Source organism: Pezoporus occidentalis, unplaced genomic scaffold, assembly GCF_034315485.1.
Source record: "Pezoporus occidentalis ecotype Australia unplaced genomic scaffold, CSIRO_AGI_Poc_V1 ctg299, whole genome shotgun sequence".
Taxonomy (NCBI): Eukaryota; Metazoa; Chordata; class Aves; order Psittaciformes; family Psittacidae; genus Pezoporus; species Pezoporus occidentalis.
This window is the reverse complement of record NW_026914929.1, coordinates 322,733-334,948: the sequence shown is the minus strand read 5'-3', so window position 1 is coordinate 334,948 and position 12,216 is coordinate 322,733. Positions and strand designations below refer to the sequence as shown.

Here is a 12,216-nt window from a genome sequence, read left to right as displayed (position 1 = left end):
GGGCGGTGTGTTGGCCTTGGCAGGCAGCGCTCATTTGGCTCCCAGCTGGTTTCCAGCCCCGCTTGCATTTTTGGCTGAGGGGGGCATTGGTCCCCAGACCCGTTTCGCTGGCACTTGGCCCAAAATCCCCAAACCAGCTCCCGGTGATGGTGTCTCTGTCCCTTCTCCCTTGTCAGGAGAGTGATGGGGCTCAGTGGTGTCCTATGGGCTGTGTCACTTGGGGTGCAGAGCAGCTGGGGCTCCCCCAGACCCCAAGATGTGAGGGCTGGAAGGGCCTCAAAAGGGAGCTCAAAGCAGCTTGGAAGCTGCTGACCTGGAGCTTGCAGGGAGCAGCCAGGCAGACCCGAGGGCTCTGGGCAGCCCTTGGGCCCAAAGAGGGGGGTTCTCTGCCATGGCTGGACACGGCTCTGAGCCAGGCCAAGCCCCTGGGCAGCCCGAGGAGAAGGGGGGGGGACAGGGCAGGGTGGTCCCACACCCAGGCAGGTGAAGGCCACCCTGTGTGTGTCCAGCCCAGGCGCATCTGGATGCGTTGTCCCCCACTGGGCTCTGCCGATGGTCTCGCACTTCTACTCTCTCTCCCTCCCACCTCCTCTTCAGGATGAACTGAGATTACGAGCAGGGCTAATTAACAGGCTGTTAATTGGACTCTGTAAGTCATGAGCTTTAAAAGCAGCTCTGAGAAAGATGCGTCCTTCCCACCAGTGCAGCCGCCACTGAAAGACTCGTCCAGAGAGTTCCCATCTTTCCAAACCCTCTTCCTAAGCCGCCGGGGCTGGGACTGCCCCCCCGGTGTAACTGGGGGTGGAAGGACATCTCCCTGCCATGGCACTGGTGTGGGAGCTGGTTTCCAGTGAGCCCTTGGTAACCCCCTCCCCACCTGCTGCCCCGGCAGCTCCGCACACGTAATTCCCACACCTTGGGAATTGCATCAGTTCCCCCATCGCTGATGTAAACACAGATGCTCCCGGAGGGAACCGAGCACCGAGCACCTCCTGGTCAGCTCTTCACCCCCGACCATGGCCAGAGGGAGCAGGACCCCCGGCACAGCCACCCACCAAGGCACCCACACAAGGACAGGAGATGAGCAGGGGTATGAATTGGGCAGTGCCTTCTCCAGGGTGGATTTTGGGGTCAGGTTTGGATTTGGACACAGAGCTGGGGCACATCAGCATCCCTTGAGTTCAGGTTCTGCTTTCCCCAGGGGAAAACCCCTTCTGTGGGTCTGTCATTGTGTGACAGAGCAGCGTCTGCCTCCCTTCGCTCTGCAAAGTCCACCTCAGGTCATACTCACAGGCTTCAAGCCACAGGATCCACGGCCACCTGCATCCTCTGGTCCCTGCTTGAGATGCTCCAGTGCAGAGCTGCTTCCCGCCGCCTTCCCCCAGGGCTGGGAATGGGGATGGTGCCAGGGAATCCCAGCGCTGGATTGTCCCAGGTGCCATTAGGGCCTGTTCCCCCTCTCTCAGTGCCCGGACTCCGCAGTGTTGGGGTTTGCTGCTGCAGGCGCTGAACTGGGGCCGGTCCCCAGCAGCGTGAGCTCCGTGTCCCGTGGCCGCCTCCCTCGCTGCAGGGTGGCCTCGCTGGTGGCACGGGGACGGGCTGTGGGGGGGAGCACGGGGCAGCCCCCCGAGCAGGTCACTGCTTTCAGAACAGTGAGATATAAAACGGAGAGGGAGGGAGCTGGAGGTTTCCTTTTGGAGCTGGGGGGGTGAGGGGGGTGTCGAGCTGATGGGTTTTTGGCTGTGGTTTTGCTGAGCTCTGGGGGGCGCTGGGGACCAGGACCCCCAACCCTGTGGCCAAAGGGGTGAGGGGGTCACCCGAAACCAAGGGAGGGGGGTCTGGCATGGGACAAAGCCAGAGCCTGGCTCTGAACCTCCGCCCAGGAGCCCCCATCTCAGCCTGAGTCTGAACCCCCCCGCGAGGGCAGAGCACCCCCCAGGACCTCCCAAACTTCACCCTCATCCCAGGCCCCCACATTCCCTCAAATCCATCCAATCCTGCCCCTGCCACATCCCCATCCCAGTACCCGGTTCCCACCACCTCACCCCATTCCAGCCCCCCAAAGACCTACTTAATCTCCCCAACTTTACCCTCCGCCGCGATTCCCGACAGAGGCAGGGCTATGCAAATCACTCCTGCGGCGGCCTCCAATGGGGAGTGAGCCCGGCTGCGGTATGCAAATCTTTCGGCGGGATGGGCGGGGATATGCAAATGTGTCCGGCGCGGCTCGGGCGGGCAGCGCGCGGCTCCGGGGACACGCACAGGCATCGGACCGGGACCGGGACAGGGACCGGGACCGGGACCGGGACCCGACGGCGCTGGGGCCGCACCGGGGCCAGGACGGCTCCGCGGCAGCGCCGGCGGGGAGTTACCGAGGAGGAAGAGCCGGTGTCCAGGTGCGTGTCCCGGGGTGGGGAGCGGGGTCCCGGGCGCACCGGGGCGCTACTGTACGCCGGTGCTGCCGGTACCGGGGAGAGGGGAGGGGGCAGCAGCCACCGATCTTCCCCCAGCCGCGTCCTTGTGCCCTAACCAGACTCCCCTCCGCTGCAGACGGCCGCACGCATCGCGCCGGCAACCCCGTCGGGGCGCAGGGGCTGGGGAAGCAGTGCCGGCCCGGGGAGGTGCCGGTGCGGCCGGACCGGCGCCCCGTGGGCTGGTCTGAGCACGGCGGAGCCCCGTCCCCCGCCCCGCCGTCTAGGGATGGAGGGCTATAAAAAGCCTGTGGTTTGCGCCGCGCTCGGGGTTATTTTTACTCGTGTCTGTGCAGGGAGGAACGCCCGGGTTTAACCCAAAAGTGCAGCTTGGACGGCAGCCGCCAGGCCCCGGCCCGCAGCCGCCTCCCTGCCCACCCCCGGGCCCACCGAGGCTTTGGGGCGCTGGGGCTGAGCCCACTGCGTGAGGGGAAACTGAGGCACGGCACTGCGGGCTGGTGGCTCGACGTGGAGGAAGTTGTAACGCTGCAGGGCCAGGGCCTGGTGCCACCGTGGCTTTGCTGGGGTGTCACACTGGTCTGGCACATGCTGAGCTGCATTCCGGGGCCTTCGTGCTCCCAGTGGGAATGTGACCTGTCCACGGCTCTCGCCAACACGTGGCACATCCATCATGTCCCAGCTCATCCACCTCCATGGGGAGAGCAACGTGGATGCTCTGCCAGATCCTCCTGCCTGCTGCAGCCGAGTCCCCGTCCCTAGGGATTTACTCTTCTAATGAGAGAAAGTTTCCAAGAGCTGCTGGCTCTTGAGATGCGTTCACAGGTAATGAATTACCTGGTGGATGAGTGGGAAGGCAGGGACCTATTCCAGGGGCTTGCTCCCTCTGTCCACGCACATCCCTTTGGACAAGGGGTACCAGTTGGGAAGGGAATGTCAGTGACTCAGCCAGGGAGTTGGATCCTGGCCCTTTTCCATGCCTGGCTGCCAGCTGAACACATCACACATAGGTGATGTGTTGGGGAGCTCCATGGCAGCTTGGGGATCAGGATTTGGGATGTAGATGCAGGTCTCGGGTTTGGCTTAGGATGTCAAACACCTGAGCACGGGTCACTGATGATATCTGGGTTCCAACACCAGGGAGGAGCATCCTAGCAGTGAGGAGGCCAGAGAGTCTGGTGTGCCATGCTGCCATGGGGATGCCCAGAAGGATAGAGGGGGGAATTAGTATATTTAAGGTCCTTGGATTTCCCTTCTCTTCACAAGAATTACAGCAGGATTGTCAGGAGCAAACCAGGTTTGTAAGCCATGCAGCCCTAATACCAGCCATCAGCAACCTCTGGCTGCCCCCATCAAACCCTCCATCACCAAACAGGCATCATTTCCCTTATCACTGCCCAGCTGCAGCATGGGGCAGCCTAGCCCTGTGGGAACAGTGTGTTCCTTCCCTTGGCTGCTGCGAGCAGCATTCCCAGCACCGGGCACAAAGGTGGTCTGAGCCTTGGATGGGGACTGTGTGTCCATCCCTCTTCCCAAGGGCAAGAGCTGCCTCGGGTTTCAGGGTCATTTCTCTCCTTCCTCCTTCCACACAGTCATTTTGGAACCGAAAAGCCTCCTCCCATCACCGCGCTTTGCCCAAGGGCAGCTGCCTATGGCTGCGCCGGGCGCTGGGGGCACTTTCGGTCTGTGTCATACCGAGCGGGATGGATCCAGGGCTGGAGGGGGCCAGGTCTCTTCAAACCCAACCAAAGCCTGCATTTGGCTCTGGAAGAGCTCAGGGCACTTCCGTGGCCAGGCCATGTGCTGCGATGGGGGAGATAAGTGAGTTATAGCAGGGGGTGATGCTTGTGAGATGGGGGAAGGTGGTTACCCTTGTCCTCAGCACCCTGAGGTGCCCTTGTCCCCACCCTTGCAGCACCCCGTCCCCACGGAGCTCTCCTTTCCCCTGCTTCCCAGCAGGCTCCTCCTGCCTTGCCCGCTCCCCAGCTCTGGTTTGTACTGGTTTGCTGTTTAAACAACCTATAAAAAGCAGAAGGGCCTGTCTGCCCCGGCAGAAACCCTGCTCAACTTTGACTTTTCCCTGCGCCGGGCTCGGGATGCTGCTTTCACCACGAGGCCCCAGCTCTGCCGTTCCCTGGGGACCGCTGAGAGCCGGAGCCATGTCGGCAGTTTGGAGCAGGACAGCACCAGGCAGGATGGATGCGGCTCACGATAGAGCCAGCGCCATGTGTCCATCCACAACGGATGGTCCTTAAAGCCCTGTTTCAAGCCTGTTGCCCTCCTTGTCCCAGCGATGCAGCATCTGGGCTGTTCTCCCCTGGGATTTCACTGCTCCTGGCTCAGATTTTCCCTTCCCAGCCAAGCTCACTTCTTCTCCCTGTAAAAGATGGGATGGAAACTCTTTCTCCCACTTTAATCATTGTTTTTCTCAAAAAAAACTTTCTGGAAGCTGCCAAATGCCAACAGCAAGTACTTGCTGGCCGCTCTTTCCCATTCCCATTCCTACCCAGCCACCTCCAGCTTTCAGATTTGCAACAAAAATCCCCCAAATTTGGTGAAAAAGGACTTTTTTCCCCAGTATGGGCACTTTGTCCCATGGAGATGGGAAAGATGGGACTATGAAACTCTGGGAAGCCCAGAGGCCCTGGCCTGGTGGTTACTGGGGAAGCACTCAGACCCTGGAGCAACAGAAACACTCCCCTAATAACCTCACCCACTTTGACTTCAGGATAGACCTGGTGACATTAACATTCCTGGGATCATGCAGGGGATGGAAAGGGATGGAAAGGTGTTACAGGCAGCACCAGGACCCCCCAGTACCACTGTGAGCATCCCACATCGTGCTGGAGCTGCAGCATACGGAAAAACACATCGCTCTCAAGGGGTTCGCTTCGTCTCAGCTCATTAATGAGGAGCTGGGATTGGGAGTTCCCCCACTCCAGTGGGATGCAAATGACCCCTAAAGATGTGCAGCATCCGGGGGGTTCATTATAGACCCTGCAGCCGGGGGACACCGCGCTGGGGGTGCTGGCAAAGGCACGGTGGGGACGAGGGGCTGTGCTGGCTGTGGAAGCGAGCCCAGTGCGTGCAAGCAAGCAGAGCCCAGGCTAAAGATAAGCACATGTGGGAGGAAGAGGAGGCCGGCGGGAAGCCAGGCAGCACCGGAGCCTCTGCCCAGGCAAGGGAACGCGTCTCCTCTCTGAAAGGCTTTGAGGGCTCGAGAGCTTTGCTGGTGCTGGGGTTTGTTTGCATCGCTTGGAATGGTGATGCTGAAGAGTCCCTTCATCCCTGCAGCCGGGCCACGTTGTGGGTCCCCATCACTGCACGGAGCTCTTTGTGTGAGGTGGGACTCGCTGGAGGTGAACGCAATGAGAGGCTGGGGGGTTCCTCCAGTGCGAGCACCCCAACCCTGCTCCCTCCCACTCAGGGGGACAGCAATGAGCCCGCCCTGGATGCCAGCTCCTTATGGGAGCCAGGCTGCTCCATGAGGACGGGGCTGGAGGATGCCACTGTGCTGGACCACAGGATAGAGGTGGCATCGCTGTGCCCGTCCCCACCGGCGGTGATAATCGCCTGCAGCCATAGCACTGCTGATCACCTTATCGCCTGGCACAGCAATTAAAATCCACAGTGAAATTTCCCCCTCCCCTCCCAGCCCTTGATACTCATCCATGGGAAGCTGAGCGCTGGGGCCCTGCCGCACTGCGGGGGCCAAAGCACCACAACCGACAAGGCCATAACCCTTAGAGCATCCCAACCCTGCCTGCATCCACTCCCAGCCCTGCGCCTGCCTGGCAGGACCCCGGCTCATGGCACGGTGCCGGTGGCAGCAGTGGCCTGGCCACGCGAGTCCCCGCGGGTCCCAGGAGCAGCGGTGCTGGAAGGAGCAGTGCGGGGAGCGGCTGATGAAACCACCCCACGTGTTGCACGGGCCTCAGATGGTTTCCCTGCTGTGAACGTGCTGCTGCTTCCTCCTGCCTCGCACCCCTGCTGGCTGTTCTGGGCTGGGGCGCCTGCAGCATTGCCCCGTGGGTGCTGGTACCCACCCAGAACCCTCACAGTGTCACCCCAAGGGTCCTGGATTCCCCCCCCGCCCCAAACACCCTGCCTGGGCAGATGTGGCATCTCCAGGGCTCCGAGCCATGCTGGTACCTGAGGTGGCTGCTGTCCACTGTCCCCTGCTCTGAAGCAGCTCAGATGCGTGGACATGGCCAGGCTGGGGCCATGGAGGGACTTGCAAGATCTGCGCCACTGCAGGGACCATCTACCTCTGCACTCCACATACAGCTAGAAACCAGGATTCTGGAGCAAGGCATCGGGGTGCTACAGCATCCAAGGAGCTGGGGGTGCTGGGTCCGTCCAAAGAGGGGGTGTTTCTTGGCTCCATTGTAGCTGGGGGGACTCATCCTTCTCTCTAATGGAGCCTTTAAAGATGCCCCCTGCGTGAGGCTGTGCAAGGATGCAGGCGAGCATCCCCTGACCTGTCAGAGGCCAAACTCAGCTGCAAGCTGGAGCCCCCCGGGGAACAGCTCCTCTCTCTGCACCCCAAATTCCAGATCATGGCATAGGGCTCAGTAGACCAAAGCTGACCCCTCAGGGCATCCCCAGCCATATACCTGCTGCAGGTGCCAGTTCTGGGATGTTCGAAGCAGCTTTGGCCCTGCCCCAGCAGCAATCGTTGGGAAAACCTCTGCCTTTCCACTAGGGAATCTTTGGCTCTTTCCGGCTGGAGCGGGGTGGTCCCGGCACCCCCTGTACCTTGGTGCCGTGCGTGGGCCCCGGGACACAGGGTGGCAGCAGGGCCGTGGGAACGGCAGCACAATTTCCTTCCATAAATTAAAATTAGTTGTGATCAGCTAAATATAGAGGCTGAGCGAGATGGTAAATGGCAGCAGGGGAAGCGGGACAAGCTGGGGCATGGCGGGAGCAAAGGGCTGGCTGGTCCCCAACCTGCATCCTCCGGGTGCATCCCTCTGATGGGGGAGCTGCTGGACAAGCTTGGGGGGCTCTAGAGGTGCCTGAGGTCCCTAGGGAGCCACAGCACAGAGCTCCCAGCTCCACTGGCTTCCAGCTTGACTCTTGCTCCATGGACATGGCTTGGGCATAGTGGGGACCAAGCTGGGCCAGGTCTGCACCCTAATTTGGTGGGTCCCATTGGGAGCATCTTGGTACCACCCGTAGCTCTGTACTGTGGTGGCACCGGGGCATCCCTGATGGGTTTTGGGGGACAACAAAAGGAGCAAGAATTGGGGTGCTGCAGCAGCAAGGGAGATGTCGGGGGTGTGTGTGTGTGTGTGTCACAGCACAGTGCTGGGCTGCAATGGGTGCTGGCACCCTGCAGCCAGGGAAGGATGCAGGGTCCCCCAACCCCTCATCCTTCCCACTGCTGGCTCACGTGGCCTGAAGAGGTGGGTGGTTTCGCTTTGCTGTCTCTTCGTGCAGCCACTTCCTGACCTGCGAATGGCGGAGGTCAAATTTAGTCTGAAAACCCCAAATTTGAGCCTAAAAACAGCCCTTTTGTGTTATAGACCCTCCTCACAGCCAGCCCGGCCTCCCTTATAACCGCCCTTCCCATCCCTCGGCCCCGCCGTGAGCAGCATCAGTGCATGGGGTGAGCGCGGAGCAGCCCCCACGGCTTTGGATGGGGGACTGGGGATGCAAAGGCTGATCCCATGCTCCCAGCAAGGGACTTGGCATCGCAGCACCACAGCATTCCAGCCGGCCCGGGCAGGTCCCTGGGGCTGGTGTGTGGGGAGATGGAGCAGGGGCAGTGGAACCGGCTGGGCAGAGCTATGGGGCTTTTCTTCCTTTTTCCTCACAGAATTTCCCACTTTTTTTCTTAACATTTGCAGTTGTTGCTGGACAAAAAAGCCAAAATTTCCTCTGAAAACGCCTCTTTTTTTCCAGCCAAACCCATTTTGGTGGCTGGAGGGGTGAGGGCACACGAGCGGCTGCCCCTGGCTGTTCAGGCTCAAGGGGCTTCTTGCTCTTTTCCAGCCCTCCCTGGCGTGTAGGAGGTGAAAATGGGCCGGAAAAAGATCCAGATCAGTCGGATATTGGATCAACGGAACCGGCAGGTAGGAGCTGCATGGGGACGAGTGGGGACCAGGGGGATAGGGAGCCACGAGGCCATGGAAAGGGGCAACGCCGCTCTGCTCCCATCACTGACGGGTCCTCCAGAGGTGGATCTGGGGAGGCAAGGGGAGGGTTTGGGGCTGCATCCAGCGGTGCTGAGGGCAGCATCCCGTCCCCTTCCCTGCTCCACAGGTGACCTTCACCAAGCGGAAGTTTGGGCTGATGAAGAAGGCGTACGAGCTGAGCGTCCTGTGCGACTGCGAGATCGCCCTCATCATCTTCAACAGCACCAACCGCCTCTTCCAGTACGCCAGCACCGACATGGACAAGGTGCTGCTCAAGTACACGGAGTACAGCGAGCCCCACGAGAGCCGCACCAACAGCGACATCCTCGAGGTAGCAGCAGGGGGCAGCCGGGAGGGCCGGGTTGGGGGGGGCCACAGGGCCCTGCTCACAGCCCCGCTCCCCGCAGACACTGAAGCGCAAAGGGCTGGGGCTGGAGAGCCACGAGCTGGAGGTGGACGAGGGGCCGGATCCCGAGGAGAAGGCGCGAAGGCTGAGCGAAGGCATGGACCTGTCGGTGCCACGACCCAGGTTTTATGTGAGTCGCTGCTGTCCCCAGGGTGCCCGAGGTCCCCGTCCCCTCCCTGCCCCTGAGCTCTGCTTCGCCCTGCAGAGCCCAGCACCGCTGCCCGATGCAGCCTATGGCAGCTCCCCACCGGCCACCACCGCGGCCCTGAGCAGCACCAGCGCATCCCCGCAGGGCCAGGGCCGCCCGCCCGCCTTCAAACCAGCACCGCCGAAGCCACCAGGACGCTCCCCAGGGCCATTGCCCCCAGGTAGGCTCGGATCCATCACCAGGGGTGCTGCAAGGAGAAAGACGTTAACATGGGCACCGTCCCCACCATGGGCACCCTGTCCCCACCATGGGCACCCTGTCCCCACCATGGCACCACATCCTCACCATGGGCACCCTGTCCCCACCATGGCACCACATCCTCACCATGGGCACCCTGTCCCCACCAGGGGCACCCTGTCCCCACCATGGCACCACATCCTCACCATGGGCACCCTGTCGTTGCCGGCCCCACAGGGATTTTCCCGTCTAGGCACCGCATGCAAAGCTCCTCTTACAGCATCTCCCGGGGACTTACCAGGAGCGGGGCTGCGGTGGGTGTGTGGGCAGGGAGCTGTGGAAACACCAGCCCCTGCCTCCCTCCAGATGCTTCCTGTGCCCTGCTGGCACCCAGCACCCTGCAGCCTCCCGTGTGGTAGAGCTCACACTCAGCATGAGGGGCTCATCCAGCCCAGGGTATAGCACTGGACCAGGTGGTGACAGGGACATGGGTGTCCCCAGGGCCATGCAGCAGAAAAAGATGCTGGAGCTTGACCAGCAGAATCCCCGGGGGGGGGGTGGAGGTGCTGTGAGGGCATCTGGGTGATATTCTCATCATGAAGCACCCCCATCTCCGTGGGGGCAGCGTGGTGGCCCTAGGCTGACATCCGCATGCTGGAGGTACCTATTGTGGAGGCTGCTCCGTGGGGAGCTGGGTGCTCCCTGCAGCAGGGTCCAGTGGGGGATGTCTGCAGGCTGCTGTAGCCCCAGGGCTGGACCCAGCCACCGTTTCCACTCGCAGCATGTGGCCACTGTGGTGCCGCTGCTCAGGAAGTGGGTTTACTGGAGCATGGCACCGTGCAGGCACCCAAGGCACTGAGGGCACCAGGGCCACTGGCATGGGGATCCCCCCTGGTGCCCCTCATCCTTCAGGGTCACCCCCTGCATCCTCCTGCCCCTCTGTCCACCCAGGTATCGGCTACCCCCTCTTCCCTGCTGGCAGCCTGAACCGGGCCCTGGCCACCAAGACGCCCCCCCCGCTGTACCTGGGGGCCGAGGGCCGGTGTGGGGAAGCCCACAGCAGCTTGGTGAGCGGCCGCAGCGGTGGCACTGCCACGGTGAGTGCCATGGGGGGGACACCAGCACTGTGGTACCTGCTGCTGCGTGGGCACAGCGTGGCCCTGTCACTAGGAAGGAGGTTGGGGGGGAGGATGGGGGATGCTGCATTATAGATTCCCCAAGGGGCTGGCAGCACGAAGCCTGATGCAGGCACCCGCTTTCCCACAGCGACCACTGTACCCTGCTCTGCAGACCCTGAGCCCTGTGCTCACCCCAAGCAGCTCCAGCATCCCAAGCCACAGCCTCACCAATTTCCCCTTCCTCACCCCAGCCCAAGCTGGTAAGTCCTGCCCCCTCAGCCCCAGGACACTGTGCCCCCCCCCCAGTAAAACCTCCCCTGCTCACTCTTGGCCTTCTGCTCAGCAGAGTTTGGTGCTGGTGAGGCCCCACCACCCCCCGGCTTCCTGCAGCCTGGCCCCACAGCATGGCAGCAGCCACGGGACATGGCAGCACTGGGGTAAGGATGGGGACAGCCACAGGGTGGGAGACAGGGGCTGGGGATGAATCCGTTAATGGGGAGCTGCTGCACCCATGGGTACTACCTCCCAGCCATGGGTGACGCCAGCACCCAAGGCACAGCCCCTTCTCCCACCATGCTGGGGTCTGTTCTGCTTCTCCTCTAAACTGGGGCAGACGGGGTCACCCCAGGACCCCCCGCTCCTGCCGCTGCTCGCAGAGCCTATTTCCAAGTGGATTTTCCCAGGGGGTGGGGCCCCCATGTCCCTCCCAGTCACACACTGGGCTCCCAGCAGCGCCTGACTGGGCAGAGCCAGGTGAGGTGGGTTTAGGGGTGCTCAGCCCCTCGAGGGAGAAGAGGGGGCTGAGCTCGGCCTCTCCCCACCCCGCACACCCCGGCAGGGGCTGCAGGGGGACCCGGCCTCACTCCTGCTCCCCTTCCCCAGGGTCAGCAGCCGGATTGCCCCTGCTGAAGAGCCGGCCCCCGGCGCCTCCCCGCAGCACCAAGCCATCAGCATCAAGTCGGAGCGGGTCTCCCCGGGGCTGGGCTGCCCCTCGGGCACCCCGCAGCCGCCCGCTGCCAGCCTGGCCTCCCTGAGCGAAGCCTCCCGAGGCCCCGGAGACCATCAGCCACGGGACGACTACGCCAAGGGGTACCCGTACCCCCTGGCCCCCCCGCGGCCGCTGCCCGAGGAGCAGCGGGTCCCCGTCCCCATGCGACGAGCGCAGGCCATGGACACTTGGCAGAGATAGCGAGGCCGACGGGGTGCAGGGGGGTGGGCTGAGCCTGGAGGGGAGCCCCGCACTTCATCCGCATCCTCAGACCCCCAAGAAGCCCTTTGCAGTGCTCCCTGGGGGGTCAGCGATGCCCCAGGGCTTCCCCTGGGGTTTCATCCATCACCTCGGGGCTGCAGCTCCCAGCAAATCCCTTCCCCACCCCGGTGCCCCCCACAGGCTGCTGAGCCCCCCCTTCCTGCAGCTCTGACCCCCCCCGCAGCCCCGGCCGGGACCCCAGGGATGAGGAGCGCTGCCCCCATGCCCTGTCCGGTGCATCCCCGTCTGTCCGCCTGTGCCTGCGCCAGCGAGTGGGAATGCCGGAGAAATGCCACGGGGTGGCAGCAGGACTGAGAGCACCGGCAGCGGGTCCAGCCCTGCACCCGCCAGGCCCAATCCTGCACCGGCTGATGGGGGCTGCCGGGGACCCGCAGGGGGGCGGGATGGAGGCATGGAGGCAGCCAGGGTGGTGGGTGCCGAACCCAGCCCAGGGGCTCTTTTCTATTTATTATCTTCTCACCAATAAAG

At 62.7% G+C, this 12,216-nt stretch overlaps 1 protein-coding gene across 5 annotated transcripts; it reads left to right on the top strand.

Moving 5' to 3' along the window:
• The first annotated feature begins 2,211 nt into the window (after positions 1-2,211).
• MEF2B (myocyte enhancer factor 2B) lies at positions 2,212-11,928 on the top strand. Of its 5 annotated transcripts, none has more exons than XM_062626860.1 (9): positions 2,212-2,396; positions 8,427-8,506; positions 8,697-8,900; positions 8,977-9,105; positions 9,181-9,343; positions 10,312-10,457; positions 10,627-10,738; positions 10,822-10,915; positions 11,361-11,927. In XM_062626860.1, exons 2-9 carry the CDS (start codon positions 8,453-8,455, stop codon positions 11,665-11,667), a joined length of 1,209 nt encoding a protein of 402 aa, XP_062482844.1. In that variant the 5' UTR covers positions 2,212-2,396; positions 8,427-8,452; the 3' UTR covers positions 11,668-11,927. The 5 variants fall into 5 exon arrangements, with proteins under 5 accessions (XP_062482844.1, XP_062482845.1, XP_062482847.1 ...); XM_062626861.1 differs by lacking the exon at positions 2,212-2,396 and adding an exon at positions 7,896-8,040; XM_062626863.1 differs by lacking the exon at positions 2,212-2,396 and having other exon boundaries at positions 8,332-8,506; positions 10,651-10,738; positions 11,361-11,928.
• The last annotated feature ends 288 nt before the right edge of the window (positions 11,929-12,216 follow it).